Source organism: Mus musculus, chromosome 5 (assembly GCF_000001635.26).
Source record: "Mus musculus strain C57BL/6J chromosome 5, GRCm38.p6 C57BL/6J".
NCBI classification, from domain to species: domain Eukaryota; kingdom Metazoa; phylum Chordata; class Mammalia; order Rodentia; family Muridae; genus Mus; species Mus musculus.
Window position 1 is genome coordinate 32637934 of NC_000071.6, and position 22266 is coordinate 32660199.

The window sequence follows — 22266 nt, forward strand, 5'->3', positions numbered from 1 at the left end:
TGGTTAAATGGGGGGGTAATATTTTATGTAAAAACTGTGATAGTATCTGAAAGAAAGGATTTCTATAATTTTCATTTTAAGATATGTTCATATTCTACAAGAATCTTACAATTGCAGTACCATCCACTTCCTTCGCAATGCTTCCTTTCCTCACTTAAACTGCTCTTCTATTCCTGGTATTTTGTACTTCCCTCCCCTCTATTACTTTTCAGATTTCACAGTATTTTGTTTCTTATACTTTGTGTGGGATCTTTTTTAAAAAGAGAGACCAGCTTCTCTTGTGCTCTAATAATTTATGCTAACACATGCCTCTTAATAAGGTCTGAGTTTGGAACTCAGAGCAATCCATAAAAAAAAAAAATCTGGTGTTTTGAAAATCTTCATTTATTATGTGTGCACATGTACACCATGGTATGCATGTAAAAATCAGAGAACAACTTTCAAGGGTGTTCTTTAAAAAAAAAGAAAAAGGTCAGTTATATTTGGCTGAAGAGATACTTCAGTGGTAAAGAGCACTCTTCCAAAGGACCTGGGTTTGATTCCCAACATGGCAGCTCACAATTCCTCTAACTCAAGTCCCAGGGCATCTGACACACTCTTCTGGCTTCTGTTCGTACCAGGCACACACATGGTACACAGGCATACATGCATACAAAATACCCTTATACATGAAGTGAGTGATTTAAACCATTCTCTTTAACTGAAAAAAGTCAATCCATGCCTCTTTGCCACTCCTGTTTCTCCTGTGTTGATTATTTCATGCTAGCTGGCTCAGAAGGTTTCAGCCTGTTGTCCGTCTCTGCTTCCCATTTTACAGTAGAGTGCTGAGATTACAGACACATGCTGTCACATCTGGCTTTTTATGTGAGTTCCTATGGAATACAAGCTCTTTGCTGTTGTTTTTGTTTTTCAATACAGGATTTCTCTGTGTAATAGACCTGGCTGGCCTCCTCTGCCTTTGTCTCCCCGAGGGCTGGGATTAAAGGTGTATGCTACCACACCCAGCTTGAGTGGCAAGACCTTTTACCCACTAAACCAGTGGTTCTTAACCTTGCTAATGCTGTGACTCTACATTTCCTCATGTTGTGGTGACCCCCCCCCAGCCATAAAATTATTTTTGTTGTTACTGTAATTTTACTACTGTTATTAATCATAATTAAATATTTTGGAGATAGAGGTTTGCCAAGGAGGTCACAACTTGTAGGTTGAGAACCATTGCACTAAATCATCTCACTCCCCCACACCACCACTACCACCACCAAATATCTCTAAACTCTTGTTTACACCTGGTGGTTACTTAAAATAAACCACACCTTATATTTATAATATGTGAAATGAGATGGACATCAGTAGTTGCTTCTATGTGTTAATGCAGGGGTGCTGATGGAACCAGACTGCCAATGGTGATCTGTCCTGTGCTATTGAAAAGGATATGTGGATAGGTGAAAAGAGGAGGAAAAAAAGAGGTATATAAAAATTAGAGTAGTCAGGGTTTAGATGATTAATCTGACTAAGGAAAAGGGGACATGAAGAAACGTATTTATATTCACTATATGGACCAAGAGCGTATTAAAAGGAAGGAGTTGGAGAACGGTCAGGAATGGTGATAGAAGACTTTGCAGTAATAGTAAGAGTAGTAGGTGGGCAGATGAAGGTTGTGCGGCTCTAGAAGCTAGAAGGGAGAGGATGTGTAGTTATTAGAGGAGTGGTTTAGGAGGTGATTACCACCTACTGCATGAAGAAAGTAGGAAAATGATTAAGGAAACTGCCAGAGGAAATGGGTGGTCAGTAATTACAGTATCCTTTTTTTGAACTGATAGGACATTTCATCATCATCCTGCTATCAGATTTAAAATAATTAGTGTTTTCTTTCAAATCTTTAACTCTTTGATATGACTTATTCTTTTACATTTTAGTTAAGTTATTAATATTTCCTTAATACTTAGACTTTGTATTTAGATACTTTTGTAAATTTATTATACTATTTTTGCAATTTAACATATTTTGTGAATATTAATAATTTTGGATAAAATTCAGCCTTAAGTATTGAGGTAGAACTTTCCAAAGTGATAATCAAAAAGGATAATTTAAAGTTTGTATTGGCTGGGAGGTTGAACACATGTTTCTTTCTGTTATTTTGTGCTGTTTTCTTAAAACATCTTTTGCAGGGTAAGGGAAGAAGATGGGGTGCCTTGTTCAAAGCTGTCCTTCAGGTTGATCTGTAACTGCTATGTAGACCAGGCTGACCTCAAACTCACAGAGATCGCCTCCCTCTGCCTTCTGATTGCTGGAATTAAAAGCATGTAGCATGGACCACCACATTGGACTCAATTGTATCTTTCTAAAGTTCCCTGTACATTAACTAATTCTCAAATTCTTACCTTATTGCCTCTGCAGATTTGATAATGGGCTGCATTAAAAGTAAAGAAAACAAAAGTCCAGCCATAAAATACACACCGGAAAATCTTACAGAGCCTGTAAGCCCAAGTGCCAGTCATTATGGAGTGGAACATGCTACAGTTGCCCCGACCTCTTCCACAAAGGGAGCATCAGTTAATTTTAACAGTCTTTCCATGACACCCTTTGGAGGGTCCTCAGGGGTGACTCCTTTTGGAGGAGCGTCTTCCTCATTCTCAGTGGTGTCAAGTTCATATCCTACAGGTTTAACAGGTGAGATTTAAATGGATAGTTGCAGAAAATATAACCTTGGCCTTTACATACTTCAGATCTGGCCACTGCTAGGGAAAAAACAATCTTGTTAGCAGACTTCCCAAAATGTGTGTGAGCAAATAAGTTCTCTAACAAAGGGCAGGCTTTAATTTTTGAGGTAGGATCCCACTGTGTACCCACCTCATCCTCAAATTTTTAGTTTTTTCTTTTTTTTCTTTTTTTTTTTTTTTTTTGTAGAACTGGAAATCAAAAGCAAGGCCTCTACCATAACATGCTAGTTACCATAACGTGCTAGTTACCATAACATGCTAGTTAAGTGTTGCCCTGAAGCTTATTTCTAGCTCCGGAGTCTTAATGTATATATAGGATTCTGAGAAATTTGGTAATAATGACTATTTACCGAAATTCTACCATAAAGTGTTTCATTAACTCAGTATCCAAATAATTATTGAGCAGCTACTATGTGGCGGATACTGGGAAAACAGATATTTAAAAGAATCCTTTTTTTTCCTCAGCAATTTACTAGTTTTTGACAACTGTAAAGTGCTATCGAGTGCTCTATTATTTAATAAGTGTTAATTACACATCAGTTTAGTAACAGTAGCACACTGTTTCTATCAGATAGTGGCTTTATTAATTTACTTATTTTGTGTGCTCTTCCATGCCTCATAATATATATGTGGAAGTCAGAGGACAGTTTGCAGGAATCTACCACATTGGTTCTGAGGATTATCAGTGTTGACAGCAAGCACCTTTAATAGTTGAGCCATTTCACTGGTCCAGGTATGGATTTTAAAAAGGAAAGTCCTACAGTTCATAGTTAGGGTAGTTTTCCTCCAGAGTCACAGTTGATAAGCAACAGATTTGGTACCCTAATCCAGAACTCCATTTATAACATTGTCATTTTCTTTCAGAGGATGGCAAGAAGTGATAGTTGCTATGGAATCAAGAAGTCCTAAAAGTATAGACTTTAAAAAGAAAGAAAATAAGATCCTTTGCCCAGCATCTTATATAGTAGGACTCTTTTCTCTTGAAATAACAAAGCACAGCTGGCTTAGGAAAGAATGAGCTTTGGGATTCCCGGATGTGAGAGAGAGGTCCGTGATGTCAGGAAGGCATGCAGTTACTTTCATCCCTTCTTTAATCTTGGGGTGCCCTTCTTAGCCTTGGGTGTAAACAACTACCAAGGAATGGAATGGCTCATGTCTTTATTAATCATTAGTGGGGACTTAAGAGACTTTTTTTATTGGATATTTTCTTTATTTACATTTCAAATGTTATCCCTCGTACCTGTACCTGGTTTCCTCTCCAAAAACTCCCTTCCCCCATATCCTCTCCCTCCCCCTGCTCACCAACTCACCCACTCCTGCTTCCTGGCCTTGGCAAGATATAGCTCTCTCCTGAAAGGCTCTGCTAGTGCCTGGCATATACAGAAGTGGATGCTCACAGCCGTCCATTGGACTGAGCCTAGGGTCCCATATGAAGGAGCTAGAGAAAGTTTCCAAGGAGCTGAAGGGTCTGCAGCCCCAAAGGAGGAACGTCATTTTTCTCCAAGCATAGACTATATGAACATTGCTCTTTCCCAGTCTGCACCTCAGGAGCAGTAGCCAGAGGACTGCCATACACTGAATCAATTTAGATAGCATTTGAAAAGTGGTAGACATCACAGTCAATCACAGTCCTAATTTCAGCCTCCCAGCTGTAAATACTAAAAGTAATCAAAGACCATGGTTCTATTTCTGATAGTTATTAACACAAACCTTGAAATTACTTGGGAAAGGTAGTAATTCAAAATGGCTAGAGTAAATAAATGTTGATATAAAAAGACATTTTTTAGTTACTTAAAGCAATTTTTAAAAATACAGCATTTTTATTCATTGCAAATTTCATGCATGCATACAATGTATTTTGATCATTTTCACCTCTCACAATCCACCCCACAACTCTTCCCAGATTCACTCCCAATACTTAAAGCAATTTTCTTATGTGAAATACTCCAAGCAGTTTTCTTAACATGAAGTACCTCATTCATAGATGTCTATTTAATAGCTGAAAAAACCCAACAACAACAGTGTCTTATACAAGGTATAGAGCGGTGAGTAACACAAACAAAGCTTCTGAACCTGGTGGAGTTTACATTATAATAGTTGAATAATAATTAGTGAATAAACAACTAAACAGTAATCAATACTGGTGCTTAAGTATTGTGATGGCAAAAACAAGATGATTGGTGAAGGCCCTGTAGTTGGCATAGAAAGCCACCTTAGGAAGAAATCTCTTGAATTGATATTTGATTGATAGATAAAACCTATTTGTAGAGCTAAGGAAAGAACAAAATAACAAAAATAACAAACACAAAGTTCAAGAAGTAAATAGACTTGGAACTTTTGAAGACCAGTGTACACAGATGGGAGTCTTGTATAAGACTAGACAGACAGGACACAGTAGTTAGTACTAAGGACCATAGACTGTAGGAATGAGTTAGAGTGTTATTCAAAGCTATAAAGAAGCTTTTAGATTTAAAGAAAGGATTTTGTTCTCTAAAAGCACTATAGGGGCTATAAAGATGGGCTCAGCTATTAAGAGCACTTGATGCTCTTCTAGAGGACCATAGTTTGGTTCTTAGTATCCACGTCAGGCAGCTCAAAACTGCATGTAACACCCTCCTTTGGCCTCCTCAGTAACCTGCATACACATGGCTTATATTCATATACATAGATACTTAAATAAAAGTAAATCTTGAGAAATATTTAAACCTCCCTCTAGCAGCTTTGTGGAGAATGGATGATGGTGAAGGTGAGTAGGAACAGTTAGAGGGTAGTTTCTGATGCCAGCATTCCTGTGAGAGATGGCCACAGTAGAAGTGGGGAAGTAAGTAAACTGTCCACTTTAGAGCTAGAACTAATAGTCTTCCCTTTGCTTAGAGGGAAATGAGTTGGGCAAATAGAGATTATAGAAGAAAATCCAAGAGCTTCATTTTTTAAAATAAATTTTAAATGTTCACTAGACAGTAAAGTAGACATGTCAAATAAGCAAGTTGATTGATGACTAAAACTGAGGGGAGAAGCCAGCCAAGTGAGCTGATGCTGTGTATGGATGTGTCCTTACACCTGTGCTTTTCTATCTACTACTTGATATTTAGAGGCAGCAAGTTTTATAATTCATTTTCCATGTCACAGTATTTGGACTTATCACTTATTTGTAATTTTACTACCTGCTTTTTCTGTCTCCCATTCCTTGGAAGGACTGATGTCTATAAACTAACAATGAATACACCAAGTCAGTATTGAGTTGTACTAGATAGAATTTATACATAATTGAGTTAAGACTATGTTGTTCAAAACTGGATGTAGTAGCAACACATTTTTAATCCCAGTACTCAGGAGACAGGTGCAGGCAGATCTCTATGAGCTGGATTTAGGCCTTGTCCACACAGTGAGGCTTTGTCTCATAAAGAATATATTCATTGATGGTCAAGTCTAGAAGTATAGCTCACTGATAGACTAACTTTGCATGTAGGAGGCTAAGGATTTGAACCTTTCCTATCCTTCTCAGGAAAAGTTGGTAAAACAAATTTTGAGAGGAAACAAATTGAAGAATTCTATTGTACAACCTTGTGACTCTGCTTAGTAACAACAAATTGTGCTGAAAGTTGGTAAAAGTAGATTTTAAGTTTCCTGCCCCCTTAAAAAAGATGAATATTATGATGTAGGTTGATTTAACCATTCTGTAATTTATGTTTCAAAACATTTTATTATAATTGATAATCTCTATCTTTTAAAATTGCCATAATGAATTTTTAAGACTGCTTTGAAGTATTTTAAACAGTGCAGTGTTATTTTTATTTTATTTTTATCTGCTCTGTTATTCTAATTGCAAATAATATATTAGATGTTAAATATGTTCATCTTTTAAGTATATTCACACATTGCTAGATCTGACTATTTTTTTGAGTTTGTACCATATAATTCATACTAGACATACCTTTAATGTTTAAGACAAATATAACATTTTCAAGTATAAAGTGAACCTTAAGAAAACCTTAATGATTGCTGTTAATGGTTATAGACAGAAGTTCCCTCCTGTTGTGGATAAGGAATTGAAGACAAGTGCCAGTAGTCTGTGTGCTTTCCCTTCGAAAGAACTGATCTGCAGTGTGGCTGTCTTTTCAAGCCAGAAATGTTGCTACTTAAGTGAAATTACATTTTTTTCAGTTTATGGAATTTTAGAACTTATGCAGTACAATTGTTTCACTGGAAGCCTTAAGAAAACATCTACTCATATCTAACTTCTAAAAGTGAATACTAGAGCAGGGAGGAAACTGAGCTTAAGCTTTTACTGGCAATAGTTGTTTATTTCTTCTATGCATTCATCATTTACCTTGGTCTTTTTTCCCCATGCCAGGTGGTGTCACTATATTTGTGGCCTTGTATGATTATGAAGCTAGAACTACAGAAGACCTTTCCTTTAAGAAGGGTGAACGATTTCAAATAATTAACAATACGTAAGTTTTGTGTGTATTTTCTTTTTTTTTTTAAGATTTATTATTTACTTATTATATGTAAGTACACTGTAGCTATCTTCAGACACTCCAGAAGAGGGAGTCAGATCTCGTTACGGATGGTTGTGAGCCACATGTGGTTGCTGGGATTTGAACTCCGGACCTTTGGAAGAGAGTTGGGTGCTCTTACCCACTGAGCCATCTCACCAGCCCCTTGTGTGTATTTTCTAAGAGAGAAACCTGGTCTCTACATTGGACCACTGATGGAGTTGATGATACAGAGATGCGAGTGGTGGGGTATGAATCTTTGTCCCTGTGTTGGATGATGCATTTGCCTTGAGATACATTGCTATAGGCAGAAGTTACTATTTTGCAAGTCATACTCATGGAGTTAGTCTGTAAACAATTGAGATTTTAGAACAAAGAGTTGTGGGTGTGATGGTATATATCTATAACCCCATGACTGGAGAGGCTAAGACAAGAAGATCTTCAGTTTGAGGTTAGTCTAGGTTGCATAGTGAATTCCAGGTCATCATGGGCTACATATATGTCAAGTTCCTGTCTCCAAAATGATGCTCCTTGTAAAAAGGGAAGAGAAATCTGTAGTTATATAAATATCAGATGACTTAAAATACCTTATGAGGGGTGCTGGATATGGGACCTTTTTACTCTGAAACTTACCAAATTGTGCTTTTCCTATGTTACTCTTAGACTTTGTCATTTATTGGTCTGCCATAGAAAATTTGATGCTTGTTATGCAGCAGATTTTGTAATTTCATTAGCAAGCATAGCAACCACTCTGTAACTTCTCAAAGCACACACTTATGGCCTCTCTGCTTCTAGTCATCTTTCCCTCCATTCTTGTTTTACCATGTATTATCACTTTCTTACTGTTCTAGAATATAAACATGAGCTGTGATTGTGACTCTTTGCCTTAAGAGCCTTCAATAGCTAATGATGGCCATAAAGATTTAAAAAGAGCAATGACAACAATAATAATCACTGAGAATTTGCCCTGTGTTTCTATCCTTTCTCATTCTGCCATCCAGCCATAATGAAGTATTTACAATTTGCAGTATTTTGTACCTTTTTTATACCTCTACCTATACTAATTCTTTTTCTGGAATGACTTTTCCTTTCTTTTTGGTGGAGTGGAAGGGTTGCTTGTTTATGATGGGATAGAGTCCAGAGCCAGTGTTCTGTCTCTATGCTGTCCTGAGCCCTTGTTTCTTTCCTCTTTAAGTTAGACCTCCTCATCCTTTAGAAGATAGTTCTCTGGTTTGTTTTTTCCACGGTTCCTCTGCTTGCCTTTTCTCTCTCCTGCTGCTATATGCAGTGTTTCTCTTAGGTGGTTTACACGATACTCTACAAACCTCAGCCATGGCTGTCCTCACATTGTAAATTATCATTTTTAACTTACTTGTCATTCTTTTAGACCAGTGGTTCTCAACTTGAGGCAGAATGACACAGAAGGTATTTAGCAGTGTCTAGAGATATTTTTGGTTGTCACAGTCAGGGTGGGAGTGTGGTTACTGTCACCAGGGTACATGCCAGAGATATTGGTTAAATCCTGCTTATGAACATAATAAAGATTCATCAACTCCAAAGTGTCAGTGTTAATACCATCAAAATGGCCAACCACGTTCCAGAGTCAGTTCTTGAGCTTAGAACTGCTGTTGGGGCTGAAGAGATGGCTCAGCGATTACAAGCAGCGACTACTCTTCCAGAGGTCCTGAGTTCAATTCCCAGCAACCACATGGTGCCTCACAACCATCTGTAATGAGGATACGATACCCTCTTCTGGTGTGTCTGAAGACAGTAACAGTGTACCCACATACATAAAATAAATAAATCTTAAAAAATAAAGAACTGCTGTTTGTATTGCATTTAGTAACAGTGGGTGATTCAGAGATTGCTAACGAAGATCAAATACAAAATTTTAGTTTAAGTCAGGACTGCCACAAGTTCTATAAGCCAGCAAGGGCTACAGAGTAAGACTTTGTAATTTAGTTTTCTGCCTTTATATATGAAAGGATTTAACATATTCTAGGATACTAGTAATCAAAGTATCTGTTCGCAAATAGTTTAATTACCAAAAGCTTTCTTAATTCACTTTTTAAAGAGAATAAATTCACGTAGAACATTTTAAAAAGTTTTAGTTTGGACAATGCATGCAAATAGTAAATCACATATATATCATTAGAGATACTTTTTTTGTATTATTTTTTATTAGGTATTTATTTCATTTACATTTCCAATGCTATCCCAAAAGCCCCCCACACGCTCCCCCACCCACCCACTCCCACTTCTTGGCCCTGGCGTTCCCCTGTACTGAGGCAGATAAAGTTTGCACGACCAATGGGCCTCTCTTTCCAAAGATGGCCGACTAGGCCATCTTCTGGTACATATTCAGCTAGAGACACGAGCTCTGGAGGGATACTGGGTAGTTCATATTGTTGTTCCGCCTATAGGGTTGCAGATCCCTTTAGCTCCTTGGTTACTTTCTCTAGCTCCTCTATTGGGGGCCCTGTGATCCATCCAATAGCTGACTGACTGTAAGCATCCACTTCTGTGTTTGCTAGGCCCCGGCATAGTTTCACAAGAGACAGCTATATCTGGGTCCTTTCAGCAAAATCTTGCTAGTGTATGCAATGGTGTCAGCGTTTGGAAGCTGATTATGGGATGGATCCCCGGATATGGCAGTCTCTAGATGGTCCATCCTTTTGTCTCAGCTCCAAACTGTGTCTCTGTAACTCCTTCCATGGGTGTTTTGTTCCCAATTCTAAGAAGGGGCAAAGTGTCCACACTTTGGTCTTAGTTCTTCTTGAGTTTCATGTGTTTAGCAAATTAGAAATTTTGGAAAAGCCAAGGTCAATATATTATAAACAATATATAGTTCTCATGTTTTGAATCATAATATTAAACTGATACCAGTTTTTGGATAACATTTTAGAAGCATACATGTTTGTTTTATTTGAATCTGGGTCTTGCTATATGGCCGAGTCTAACTTTAAACTCACTGTTGTCCTGCTTCCATCTCCTGGGTGCTGGATCATAGGCTTATGTCACCACCACTAGAAACATCATCTTTTAAAAAGAAATAGTTGTTTTACTTATTGTGAGCGAAAGAAGCAGACAAATATTTTTACTTACTATAAGAGAAAACAAATATACGATACATGTGTACCATGGTATATACGTGGAGATCAGAGGACAATTTTTGGAAGTAGGTTTTCTGTTTATCCCGTGTAGGCCTGGGCCTTTTACCCACTAAACCATTTCTCCAGCTCTCAAAATTCAACTTTGAATTGTTATTATTCACTGTTAAGTTTTTTGCTTTAAGAATGTTAAGACCTTTGTTTTTTGTTCCTAAAGTGACTTAAAAAGTTATACTTTTATAAGTATTTGGTAGCAACAACAAAAAAACCTGATATAGGCTAAAATATGGATGAACCTTAATAATATTCTAAGACAGCAGTCACAAAAATACTTTATAAATGGCCCCAACTTCCATGATAAGCATATTCATAAAGGCTTCTTAAAGAGAATGTGGGGTGAGGGTGGGGCTGTGAGTGACATGTTGGCATGGGCTGGCTTTTTTCAACATTTATTTATTTATTAGTGTGTATATGGGCACATGTGGAGGCCAGAAGACAACTTGGTGTACTTGGGTCTCACCTTCCTCCTTTATACTGTCTCTGGGGGTTAAATGTAGGGTTTTAGCTTACGTGGCAAGTGAATTCTCCTGCTGAGCTATCTTGCTAGCCCAGGTGTCTTAGTTAGGGTTTTACTGCTGTGAACAGACACCATGACCAAGGCAAGTCATGGTGTCCAAAGGCTGCTAGTGGAAGACTGACTTCCAGGCAACTAGGGTGAGGATCTTAAGCCCACGCCCACAGTGACACACCTATTCCAACAAGGCTACACCTCCAAATGGTGCCACTCCCTGGCCCAAGAATATACAAACCATCACATTCCACTCCCTGGCCCCCATAGACTTGTTCAAACACATGAGTCTATGGGAGGGCCATACTTAAATATAGCATAGTGCAAAATGTATTTAGTCCAACTTTTAAAGTCCTCATAGTCTATACCAGTCTCAACAATGTTAAAAGTCCAAAGTTCAAGGTCTCTTCTTGAGATTCATCCAATCACTAACTGTAATCCCCAAAGCAAGACAGGAAACCAGCTGTGCAAACTCCAAACTCTGCATCTCCATGGCTCATGTCAAAGCAGTCTTCAGATCTCCGCTCCTTTTTCATCTTTGTTGACTGCAACAAACTGCTTTCTTCTGGGCTGGTTCCACTCCCTGTTAGCAGCTTTCCTCAGCATGTATACCATGGCTCTGCCATATTTAACATCTTTGAGTCTCCAAAGCAATTTCAACGGTAACAGCTTCTTGTTTCAATGTCTGGGATTCCACTTGATCTTTTGGACTCCTCCTAAGGGCTGGCATCACTTCTCCAGCTCTGCACTCTGTAGCACTCTAAACTCAGGTTGATCCACTCCACTATGGCTGCTGTTTTTGATCATTCCATGGTACTGACATCTCCAATACACTGGGGCATTCCACTCCAACTAGGCTTCACCAATAACCTCTCATAGGCTCTCTTCACAGTGCCAAGCCTCAAATTCTTTGCAAGACCCCCTAAGTCCTGGGCCATCAACTACAACTGAGGCTGCACCTTCACCAATGACCTTCCACGGCCTCTCACAAGTGTCAGCCTCAGCTGCTCTTCATAACCCCTTCATGCTTTCAAAACCAGTACCACCTGGGTGACTCTTTCCCATTACCAAGTACAGCTGCAGTGGGAGGTCCAACCTTGGCTATCTCTGGAACACAGCTTCTATGTGCTCGCAGAAAACACTTCCCAGAAGATTTCATCTCAGTGACACTGATCTCTTTTTAATCACCGCTAATTTCTTAGCTCTAGCTAGCCTGCATCAATTGTCCCAGTAGTTCCTTCCATTCTTAACTCTAGAGCCAGAGCCACATGGCTGAAGCTGCCGAGTTCTGCTGCTTGCAGGAACTAGAACATGACCCCCTTTTACTATTACATTATCACTGGCTTTATGTTTTCAAAATCCTTCCGTGCCTAAGCTTGGCTATCCTGGTACTTGATCTGGATATTGACCTTGAACGCAGAGATCAGCATGCCTGTCTTTTGGGATTAAAGGTGTGTACCACCATGCCTGGATCTAAATTTAGCTGAGTAGGATCTTGCCCCAAAGTCCCACTCCCTTAATCTGTTATCTCCTAGAACACAGGATTTTGATCCATTTCACTTCCTGGTACTCCTTTAATACTCGAACCATGTATTTTATATTTTTCCTTTCTAAGCTTGCTATGCTTGTTCAAACTTCTCTTCATAAGACTTAACCAGAGAACAAAGTCTCTGCTGGGCTTTTTTGAAACTTCCTTTGACAATGCAATTAATCTGAGTCTCTTCACCTTAGCCTTAGGCAGACTTTTCAGACAAGGGCAAAAAGTAGCCACATTCTTCACCAAAATACCACAAAAACAGTCTTTATGCCACATTCTGAAATTCTTCTCCTTTGAAATCTCCTGGGCCAGGTCAACACAGTTCAAATTACTCCCAGCAACAAAGTCTTCCATATTCCTACTAGGATGACCCAGTAAGCCCCATTTAAAGCATTCCACTGCTTTCCAAATCCAAAGTCCCAAAATCCACATTCTTTCAAATAAAAGCATGGTCAGGCCTATCAGCAATACCCCACTCCCTGGTACCAACTTCTGTCTTAGTTAGGGTTTTACTGCTGTGAACAGACACCATGACCAAGGCAAGTCTTATAAAAACAACATTTAATTGGGGCTGGCTTACAGGTTCAGAGGTTAAGTCCATTATCATCAAGGTGGGAGCATGGCAGTATCCAGGCAGGCATGACGCAGGAGGAGCTGAGAGTTCTACATCTTCATCCAAAGGCGGCTAGTGGAAGGCTGACTTCCAGGCAACTAGGGTGAGGATCTTAAGACCACGCCCACAGTGACACACCTACTCCAACAAGGCCACACCTCCAAATGGCGCCACTCCCTGGCCCAAGAATATACAAACCATCACACCAGGGTTTTTAAGATGGTGAAATGTTCTATAATGAATTATTTTGATGACTGCACAACTCTGAATATATTAAAATCCTTAAATGTTATCCTTTAAATGGGAGGGGGTATTATATATGACATGCAAATAAATTTTATTTAAAATTTAATAAATGTATTTATTGAACATAGTTTTACTAGTTTTAGTTGAAAGAACATAAAGATAAGTAGAATTCAAGGTGCAGTATTTAGGGGTTTTTTTTGTTACTACTGTTGGTTTAGAACAGTTGTGCTTTGTGTGAACTTAATTGCCTTAATTCATGTAACTGGCTTTTAAAAATATTGTTCATTTAAGTTCATTTCTTAGTCTGATTAATCCATAAAAAATCCAGATTAAAAAATGGAAATGGTTTCTGATCTTTGCTTGAGATAAGAAATTACACCTTGGATAAGGGTCTACATTATGGTGATTGTTGGTTTTTTGTGTGTTGCAGGGAAGGAGACTGGTGGGAAGCAAGATCAATTGCTACCGGAAAGAGTGGTTATATCCCTAGCAATTACGTAGTGCCTGCAGATTCCATTCAGGCAGAAGAGTATGTTATTACTTCATATTTTATTAATTATTTTGACTTTTAAAATGCTTTAATGCACATTCTATGTAACCAAACTTTACACACGGTTATATGCTAGTCTTAAACAGCTAATGTATCATATTAATAAATGCTCTTTGAAAATTAATAATTAATATTCTATCTGCTCAGAAACACACAGTAAGTAAATCTGCATTAATCATTCCACATTATATTTAATCTCTTTCCTTTATTTTTCTGCTTATTTTAAAAATTCATTCTTTTGTATGCCACAGACTGTCTTTTCAGCTCCTTGCACAGAGTATACAGTTGTGCTGTTTGTTTTTACTGATATAAGTCATAAGAGTGCTCTTTTTCTCCTATTAATTTTGTTACTCTTTGTTTGTTTGTTTTGTTTTGTTTTGTTTTGTTTTTGTCTTCTTCAGTATTCTGTGAACTTTCCCACAGCAGTGCCTGTCATTTTTGTCACTAAACTTTGTTAAACTGACACAGATTTGGAATTACCTATAATTTTGATAGTACATACTTGCATCTTACTGAATACAGGTGATCACATTGTTTCCAAAGAGTTATTTCCCTGTCACTGACAGATTTTTCTACCTGTATTTTCTGTCTTTCCTTTTCTGTTTTACTGTTTTTTTGGCTGGTAACTAGAATTTAAGAGACATGTTGAGTAGATAGTACATGGAAAAACTATCAGAGGATATTTCCCTAGTTAATATATCTTTATATTTGATTTAATATTCATATCTATTTTTACTTTGTTATTTTTATATTTATTGTTATATTTAATTTACAGCTATTCCTTGTCATGTTTTCTGTCACACTCCATTCTTTTTTGTTTTTTGTTTTGACAGGGTTGGTCCTGGCTGTCCTGTAACTCACTTTGTAGACCAGGCTGGCTGTCCTCGAACTCAGAAATCTGCCTGCCTCTGCTTCCCAAGTGCTGGGATTAAAGGCGTGCGCCACCACCACACAGCTTGTTTTTGTTTTCAAGACAGGGTTTCTCTGTGTAGCCTTGGCTGTCTTAGAACTTTCTCTGTAGACCAGGCTGGCCTCGAACTCAGAGATCTACCTGTTCTGCCTCTCAAGTGCTGGAATTAAGTTGTGCACCCCACTGCCAAACATCATACACCATTCTTATTGATACATGTATGTAATTTTTTTGACCCTCATCTTTCCAAATCAAAATATCACTAATTTTTTTTAGATGGTATTTTGGCAAAATGGGGAGAAAAGATGCGGAAAGATTACTTCTGAATCCTGGGAATCAGCGAGGTATTTTCTTAGTAAGAGAAAGTGAAACTACTAAAGGTATGACTATTATATTATCATGTGCCTAGAATACCTTCCCCATAGTTTGGGGAAGCTGGAGTGACAGTGCCTATCCCCCTCCCTCCCCAGGTGCTTACTCCCTCTCAATCCGTGATTGGGATGAGGTGAGGGGTGACAATGTGAAGCATTACAAGATCAGAAAACTTGACAATGGTGGCTACTACATCACGACCAGAGCTCAGTTTGATACACTGCAGAAGCTGGTGAAGCACTACACAGGTAAGTGAGCACTTCAGAGGAGGAATTAATCCCTCATGTTCTGTTTCGTGAAGATAAGCCTGTCAAGCTTTAATCTCATTTATATTTACACACATATTTACCTTGCACTATGTGGCTCCTATGGATGAAACTTAAGTTGTCAGGCTTGACCACAAGCACCAGCTTCCAAATGAGGAACAAGACTTGCATGTTGCCCAGGCAGTATAGCAGGACCCTGACTCAGAACAATAAAGAATGATAATACCTGGAAACTAAATTGGATTATAAGATTGCATGCTCATATCAGACTATTATTGAAATTGTTATGTCTTGCTGACACAGTATTTACATTGGAGTTCCAGATCATAATATATAAATGCTAAGATTGATTGTAACAGTAAATTTAAAAGTGTGACAGCAAAGACTTTATTTATTTATTAAGTAGCTAAAATTAACTTGTAGTAGTATAAAAAAGCTTTCTCAGACCCGGAATTGTAGCTCAGTGATAAAGTGCTTAATTATGTGTGTGGAAGTTCTCCCCCCCGCCCCCCCAGCACTGCAAAAAGGAAAAAAGCCCTCAGATGCCTTCTTTGATTTTCTTCTGTAGACACTGAATCTATTAAGACCTCCTAAAATATAAACCCTACCAAATCCAATTTGAAGATGCCATTTCTTACCCAAGAAAAATGAACTTATAGTAACTATAGACATTCTTGCCTTTCAAGGACTTTTGAAAAGTGTTTTATTTTGGAGTCTTTGTGTTTTAAATTTTTTCGTTGTCATTTAGATATGTAAATGCATGTGAGAGTCTTTAAATAATTAGTACTACAAGAGGGGAGGTTTCCATGGCAGTTATTCTGTGACAGCTAGCAGCAAACAAAATATCAAGTCAGACAACACGTTTGAAATTGATTGACTGTGTTACTGAGCTGGCATTACTTGTAATTGCCTTTGTTATAATGGATTTAAGTGGTTGCTTGATGAGAATGGGAGGAAATGTGTCTTGAAACAGGGAGAAGTTTTATATAAGCAGGATACACAAACCAAGCCATTATGTATCCTGACTGGCTGTCTTCAGTCTCCTGTATTTAAAATTCAGTCTCATATCAACTTCTTCCGTGATTTTCAGAGTTTTACAAATTAGTCGTTATTAGAAATGACAACTAATAATGCATCTCCCTTGGGGATTACATGAATCTTGGTGGTCAAAAGAAGAGCTTTAAGCTGTGGTGCAAGTCTGTACTCCCAGCACTTAGAAGGCTAAGACAGGAAGAATCTGAATTGAACTCTCAGATACCCTATGTACCTGCCAAAAAGTAGAGTGGAGTTTTGAAGACAGACAGACTTGTGTTTGAATGTTCTCATTTACCAGCTGGGACCTTGGGACAGTTCTCTAGCTTTTCCAATCTCAATTTATATGAAAGATTTATATTACATAATAACATAGGCATACATACTCAGTAAATATTAGCATAAAATGTATTTCTAAAGTGTTTCGTTTGTATATACTTCATCATTCTTCTTATTGAAAGATTCCCATGCTATATATCTTTTTAGAGTAAAACTGATAGGAGACTGATTTTAATTTAATGACAAGCTTTTTAAAAGAACAAATAATAAGCCAGGTATGGTGGCATATACCTTTAATCCTAGAAGCAGGTGAATCTCTCTCTGAGTGTAGTCCAGGCCAGCCAAGGCTACATAGTGAGATCTATCTCAAAGATCAGTCAAATAAATAAATAATCATATGATACACACACTAATATTCTGTTTGACTTAAAAAGTAATTCATTTACAATATACCCTGTTTATCTATCTAGAACATGCTGATGGATTATGCCACAAGTTAACAACTGTGTGTCCTACTGTGAAACCCCAGACTCAAGGTCTGGCAAAAGATGCTTGGGAAATCCCTCGAGAATCATTGCGACTAGAGGTGAAACTAGGTCAAGGATGCTTTGGGGAAGTGTGGATGGGTAAGAAGCCTGAACTTTGTTGTTACTTCATTTTGTTATGGAATCATAAATTAAAATATGTACAATATATATTTTATTATGTAGTATAACTTTTACTGTTGATTGAATTTTGGTCTAATAGTCCTTGAAATACAGATTGAGAAAGTAAAATAAATTGTTTTCCTAGGAACATGGAATGGAACTACAAAAGTAGCAATCAAAACACTAAAGCCAGGTACAATGATGCCAGAAGCATTCCTTCAAGAAGCTCAGATAATGAAAAAGCTAAGACACGATAAACTTGTTCCACTCTATGCAGTTGTTTCTGAAGAGCCCATTTATATTGTCACCGAGTTTATGTCAAAAGGTACGTGCATTGTTTGTTAAAGGATTGTGTTACGATGAAACAATTTAGGTTGTTTTTTTTTTCTTTTAGATTTATTTATTTATTATATGTAAAAGTACACTGTAGCTGTGTTCAGACACCAGAAGAGGGCATCAGATCTCATTACAGATGGTTGTGGGCCACCATGTGGTTGCTGGGATTTGAACTCAGGACCTCTGGAAGAGCAATCAATGCTCTTTAACTGCTGAGCCATCTCTCCAGCCCAGTTTTATTCTTACTTAGATTAAAAACCATACAATATATCTTAGTCATATCATATTCTTTCTCAGATCCCCATTCAATCCACCCACCCACCAAACTTTATATTCTTTCTTTGAGAAAGACAGACAGACAAACAGACAAAAAGTCAGAAAAAAAAACCCACAAAATTAAAAACAAAAACATGAAGTTCATTTTGTATTGTTCAACTGTTCCTGAGCATGCAACCTTCCCTGGGGTGTTTTGATATACCCAGTGTCTCTCCGTTGGAAAAGCTGATTTTTCCCTTTCTCAGCAGTTGTCAATTGCAAATAGGCTCTTGCTTAGGAGTTGAACCATGTGCTTTGCCTTCTCTGTGCTAGGATTTTGTCTATGTGAACTGTGCAGGTATTGTGCATGCTCTCACAGTCTTTGTGAGTTCATATGTGTATCAGATTTGCTGTTTTCATGGAGTCGTCCACCACCTCTTGCATAGATCCCTAAGCCTTGGGGGAAGCGGTATGATCCATTTAGGGTGTCTAACCCTGATCCCATTTAGAGCTCAATGTTCCAAAATCTCTTATCCTGCACGTTGTTCATTTGTGCCTCTTTGTGTTAATTGCCATCTGCAAAAAGTCTCTCTGATGGTGGTTCCGTGATGCACTTGTCTAGGGATATAGCAGTATGTTGTCAGGGGTCCTTGTGTTGCTTTGTTCATTTAACAGAATAATTGTAGATGTTCCCTAGGGCCCATGATCTCAGAGGTTCATGGCCTCATTAACACTGTCATATGGGTTCTGACTTTTGAAATGGGCCTTTTAAGTCCAACCAAAAGATGATTGGTTCCTTCCATAATATTCATGTCCCGATTGTACCAATGAGTTACCTGGCAGGTAGATTGCTACTGTAACTCACAATATTCACAGTTCAAAGAGCTTGATTACTTTTCTCCTTTAAGATTACATTTATTTATGTGTTTTGCATGTATATATGTATGGTTGCATGTGTGCTGTGACACGTGTAGAAGTCAAAAGACAGTTTGTATTTAGTCTTGGGATCAAAGTCAGGTTACTAGTCTTGGCAGCAGACACCTTTACCTACTGAGCCCTCTTACCTCCATTTTTATTTCCTCTATTTTTATACATTCAGAGTTTTGTCTTTCTAACAGTACTTTCTAACATGATTTTTCTGTAGACGTTTGAAAAGAGGAAATGTGATAGTTTTTTAATAGAACAGTGTTTATTCCTAGTTATCCCACAGGATCTTATGAGACTTGAAAGGAAAATTAAGCAGCTTGAGTCTTTTGAAAGTAGATTTAACTAAAGGAAATAGATTGCTAGGGCAGTAGAAAAGTTGAATTAAAGTGATAAACCTGTATCTATAGCACTAAGGCAAAGACATTAGAGGGAATCATTTTTGCCTCGTTTTTATAAATACAGTTCTTACAGGATGTCTAGAAACTCTTTTTCTCTGCTGTCATTTGAAATTTCTCATCTGCCCTAACCCAGGCACAGGTGGGCTCTTACCTAACAGCTAATTAGAGCCAGGGGCAAAGCCAGGCAAGATTGATACTATTTCTAGGTCATTGGTGCTTTAGAATAGGAGCCAGCAAGTGATGAAATGATGCTGATTAGCCTGAATCTATCCTATTTGGATTGTATCTATTTTTAAATTTAAATTTTTTACTTTTTTGAATCAAACTAGTTAGTATTTTGTCATCTTCTCTACTAGTTCACCTTAGCTGATGAAATAGTTCCCTCTAGTGGTGATAGGGGCATCTACCCACTATAAATTTGCAACAGGGGGCGAAAATCTCTCTAAAAGGACTAAAAATAATTGCCTATTAATTGATAACCAACATATACCTAAAGTACCAAAGTATATGTCTTTTTTGGAAGGTGTTTGGGCTGCAAACAACTTCCACCTGTGGCATTTGAATGAGTGCATTAAATAAAATAGGACAGGAAGTGATAAAAAGACAAGAAAGACATTTAAATCAAGATATTACTAGTATAAGAAGTCAATGAAGGTAAGTATAATGGATCATCTACATAGCTCAATTATTGACTTTTTAAAATTGGGAGAAAATGCTAGAATTCTGTTCTATAACTTCATTAATTATTTGCAGGTGAGAGATTTAGAATATAAGAAAACAAAAACCTTTCTGGTTTTAAAATGAAGTAATTCCTTGTTTTACTATTTAGTTGTTTAGCAGTAGACCCTTACAACCCATCAAAGCTTATTGCCTCCTGTGCTTTGTCATTATATTGCTTCACGTGCAGACAGATTTTCTTGTTGTTCTTGATTTCTTTGTTGTGTTTTCTCCTACTGATGTGGTGACACTCAAACCCAGGGTCTTGTATATAATAAGAACACGCTCTACCACTGAGCGAGCCTGGCCCCAGCCCTGCCCATAAGTTCTGCTCATGTTGTTCTCATTCCTGAGAATTTGTTTCCCTCTCTTGACCAGTTCTACCAATTATACTTCCCTGGTCCAGTGTGGAATCCATCTTCAAACCCAATATTCAATTGCCATTTCTCTTTTGAGTCTTTTAATCTGAAACCTTCTTATGAAAATGTGTGTTTATTTTTTGTTGTTTTGTTTTTATAAAAGTGTGTCTTGATTTGGGTTTATCTGATATTGTATGATCTTAACTAACAGTAGAGAGAGAACAATCAAACCTTTGCTGAGTTTGTCATACTTTGCTATTCCTATAGTGCCATCTCCTAACACTAAGAGCTATATATCAGACCACCTCTTTGTAATTATAACTACCCCAGGATATTCCCAGTTGGCTGAAAAAAAAAATATATATATATTTATATATATACAAAACACAAATATACACACACAAAAACTTTTATACACACACTATATATTTTTTTTCATATATATATATATATATATATATATATGTATATAGTGTGTGTGTGTGTGTGTGTGTGGTTTGATGATTTATTTTATTTTATTTTATTTTGGTTTTTCAAGACAGGATTTCTCTGTGTAGCCCTGGCTGTCCTGGAACTCACTCTGTAGACCAGGCTGGCCTCGAACTTAGAAATCCACCTGCCTCTGCCTCCCAAGTGCTAGGATTAAAGGTATGCATCACCACTGCCTGGCTGGTTTGATGATTTAAGGTTTTAAAGAGTATTTACTTCCATTTTAATGTAATGTTTGAATTTTTCTAGAATATCTTTCTATCTCTTACAGGAAGCTTGTTAGATTTCCTTAAAGAAGGAGATGGAAAGTATTTGAAGCTTCCACAGCTGGTTGATATGGCTGCTCAGGTAGTTGCATATATATGTATATATACATACATACATACATACACACACACACACACACACACATATGTATATATCAATTTTAATTGAAAGCATATGTTTAAAATGCAGAAGAATCTTGGCATAATGTTAAAATTTTGTGTAATGAAATACTAGAATTTTAGGAGAGGAAGGAACATTGGAGATAGTTCCGTGTGAGCTCCTTAGTAGCAGAGCCAATATTAGACTGCTATAGCTCTCTCAGTCAGGTGCTGCCCTGTGTCGTATGGCCTTTGACACATTTCATCCATAAATGCAAAGTTTGTATTTACATTTCAGCAGATAAATTTAAGAAAATTAAGATGGGCTGGGTGGAGGTGACAGCACGTGCTTTTAATCCTAGCACTCAGGAGGCAGAAGCAGGCCAAACTCTGACTCCAAGGCCAGCATGGTCTGCAGAATGAGTTTTAGGACTATACAGAGAAACTGTCTTGAAAAACCAAACAAAAAGAAGAAAGAGAGGGAAAGACAAGAAAACTAAGGTGGATGAAGGTTATTCAGAAAGAAAAGGAAGGAAGGAAGGAAGGAAGGAAGGAAGGAAGGCAGACAGACAGACAGACAGACAGACTAAGGTAGAGGAAGGTTATTCCAAATATTAAAACCTGAAAGTGTGCTGAAATTTTTTTGTTTATTCTAGTCTAAGACAAGAATTCAGATAATATACAGGTAAGAATTAGTCTTTTATACTTCTGAATTTTGGTTGCAAAGTTTCTGTTAAGATGGATGCAAGTACTGCAGGCACTTTTATTGGCTACAGTTGATGAACTTGCTTCTGCAGCTCTTACCTATCAGTAAGAATCCACATATCCATAACATCTGATAATGTAGAGTAACTTCAGAGGAGACAGGCATGTACAAGGCTCTTTGTTCAAGGCTATTAGGCACTTTCTCTTGGAAAAATGGCAGACCTTTTTTATTACAAGAAACAAACAAAAAAACCTTAAGTAAATGACATGGGCTTTATGAGCCACATACAAACTCTATTGGACCTCATTAGTTTTCACAGCCCTTTAAAAAAATGTTAAAGCCTTATTTGTTTTTTTTTAACTCCT

The 22266-nt window shown here is 37.6% G+C and overlaps 1 protein-coding gene across 3 annotated transcripts in view; it reads left to right on the forward strand.

Moving 5' to 3' along the window:
• The window catches only part of Yes1 (YES proto-oncogene 1, Src family tyrosine kinase), a 75896-nt gene that overhangs the window by 26763 nt on the left and 26867 nt on the right, over positions 1–22266 (forward strand). For all 3 annotated transcript variants that reach the window (NM_009535.3, NM_001205132.1, NM_001205133.1), the window contains exons 2-9: positions 2398–2670; positions 7075–7174; positions 13724–13822; positions 15030–15133; positions 15224–15373; positions 17173–17328; positions 17495–17674; positions 21102–21178. In NM_009535.3, the coding sequence (NP_033561.1) occupies positions 2406–2670; positions 7075–7174; positions 13724–13822; positions 15030–15133; positions 15224–15373; positions 17173–17328; positions 17495–17674; positions 21102–21178 (1131 nt within the window). In that variant the 5' untranslated portion in view covers positions 2398–2405. The remainder of the gene's footprint in view (positions 1–2397; positions 2671–7074; positions 7175–13723; positions 13823–15029; positions 15134–15223; positions 15374–17172; positions 17329–17494; positions 17675–21101; positions 21179–22266) is intronic.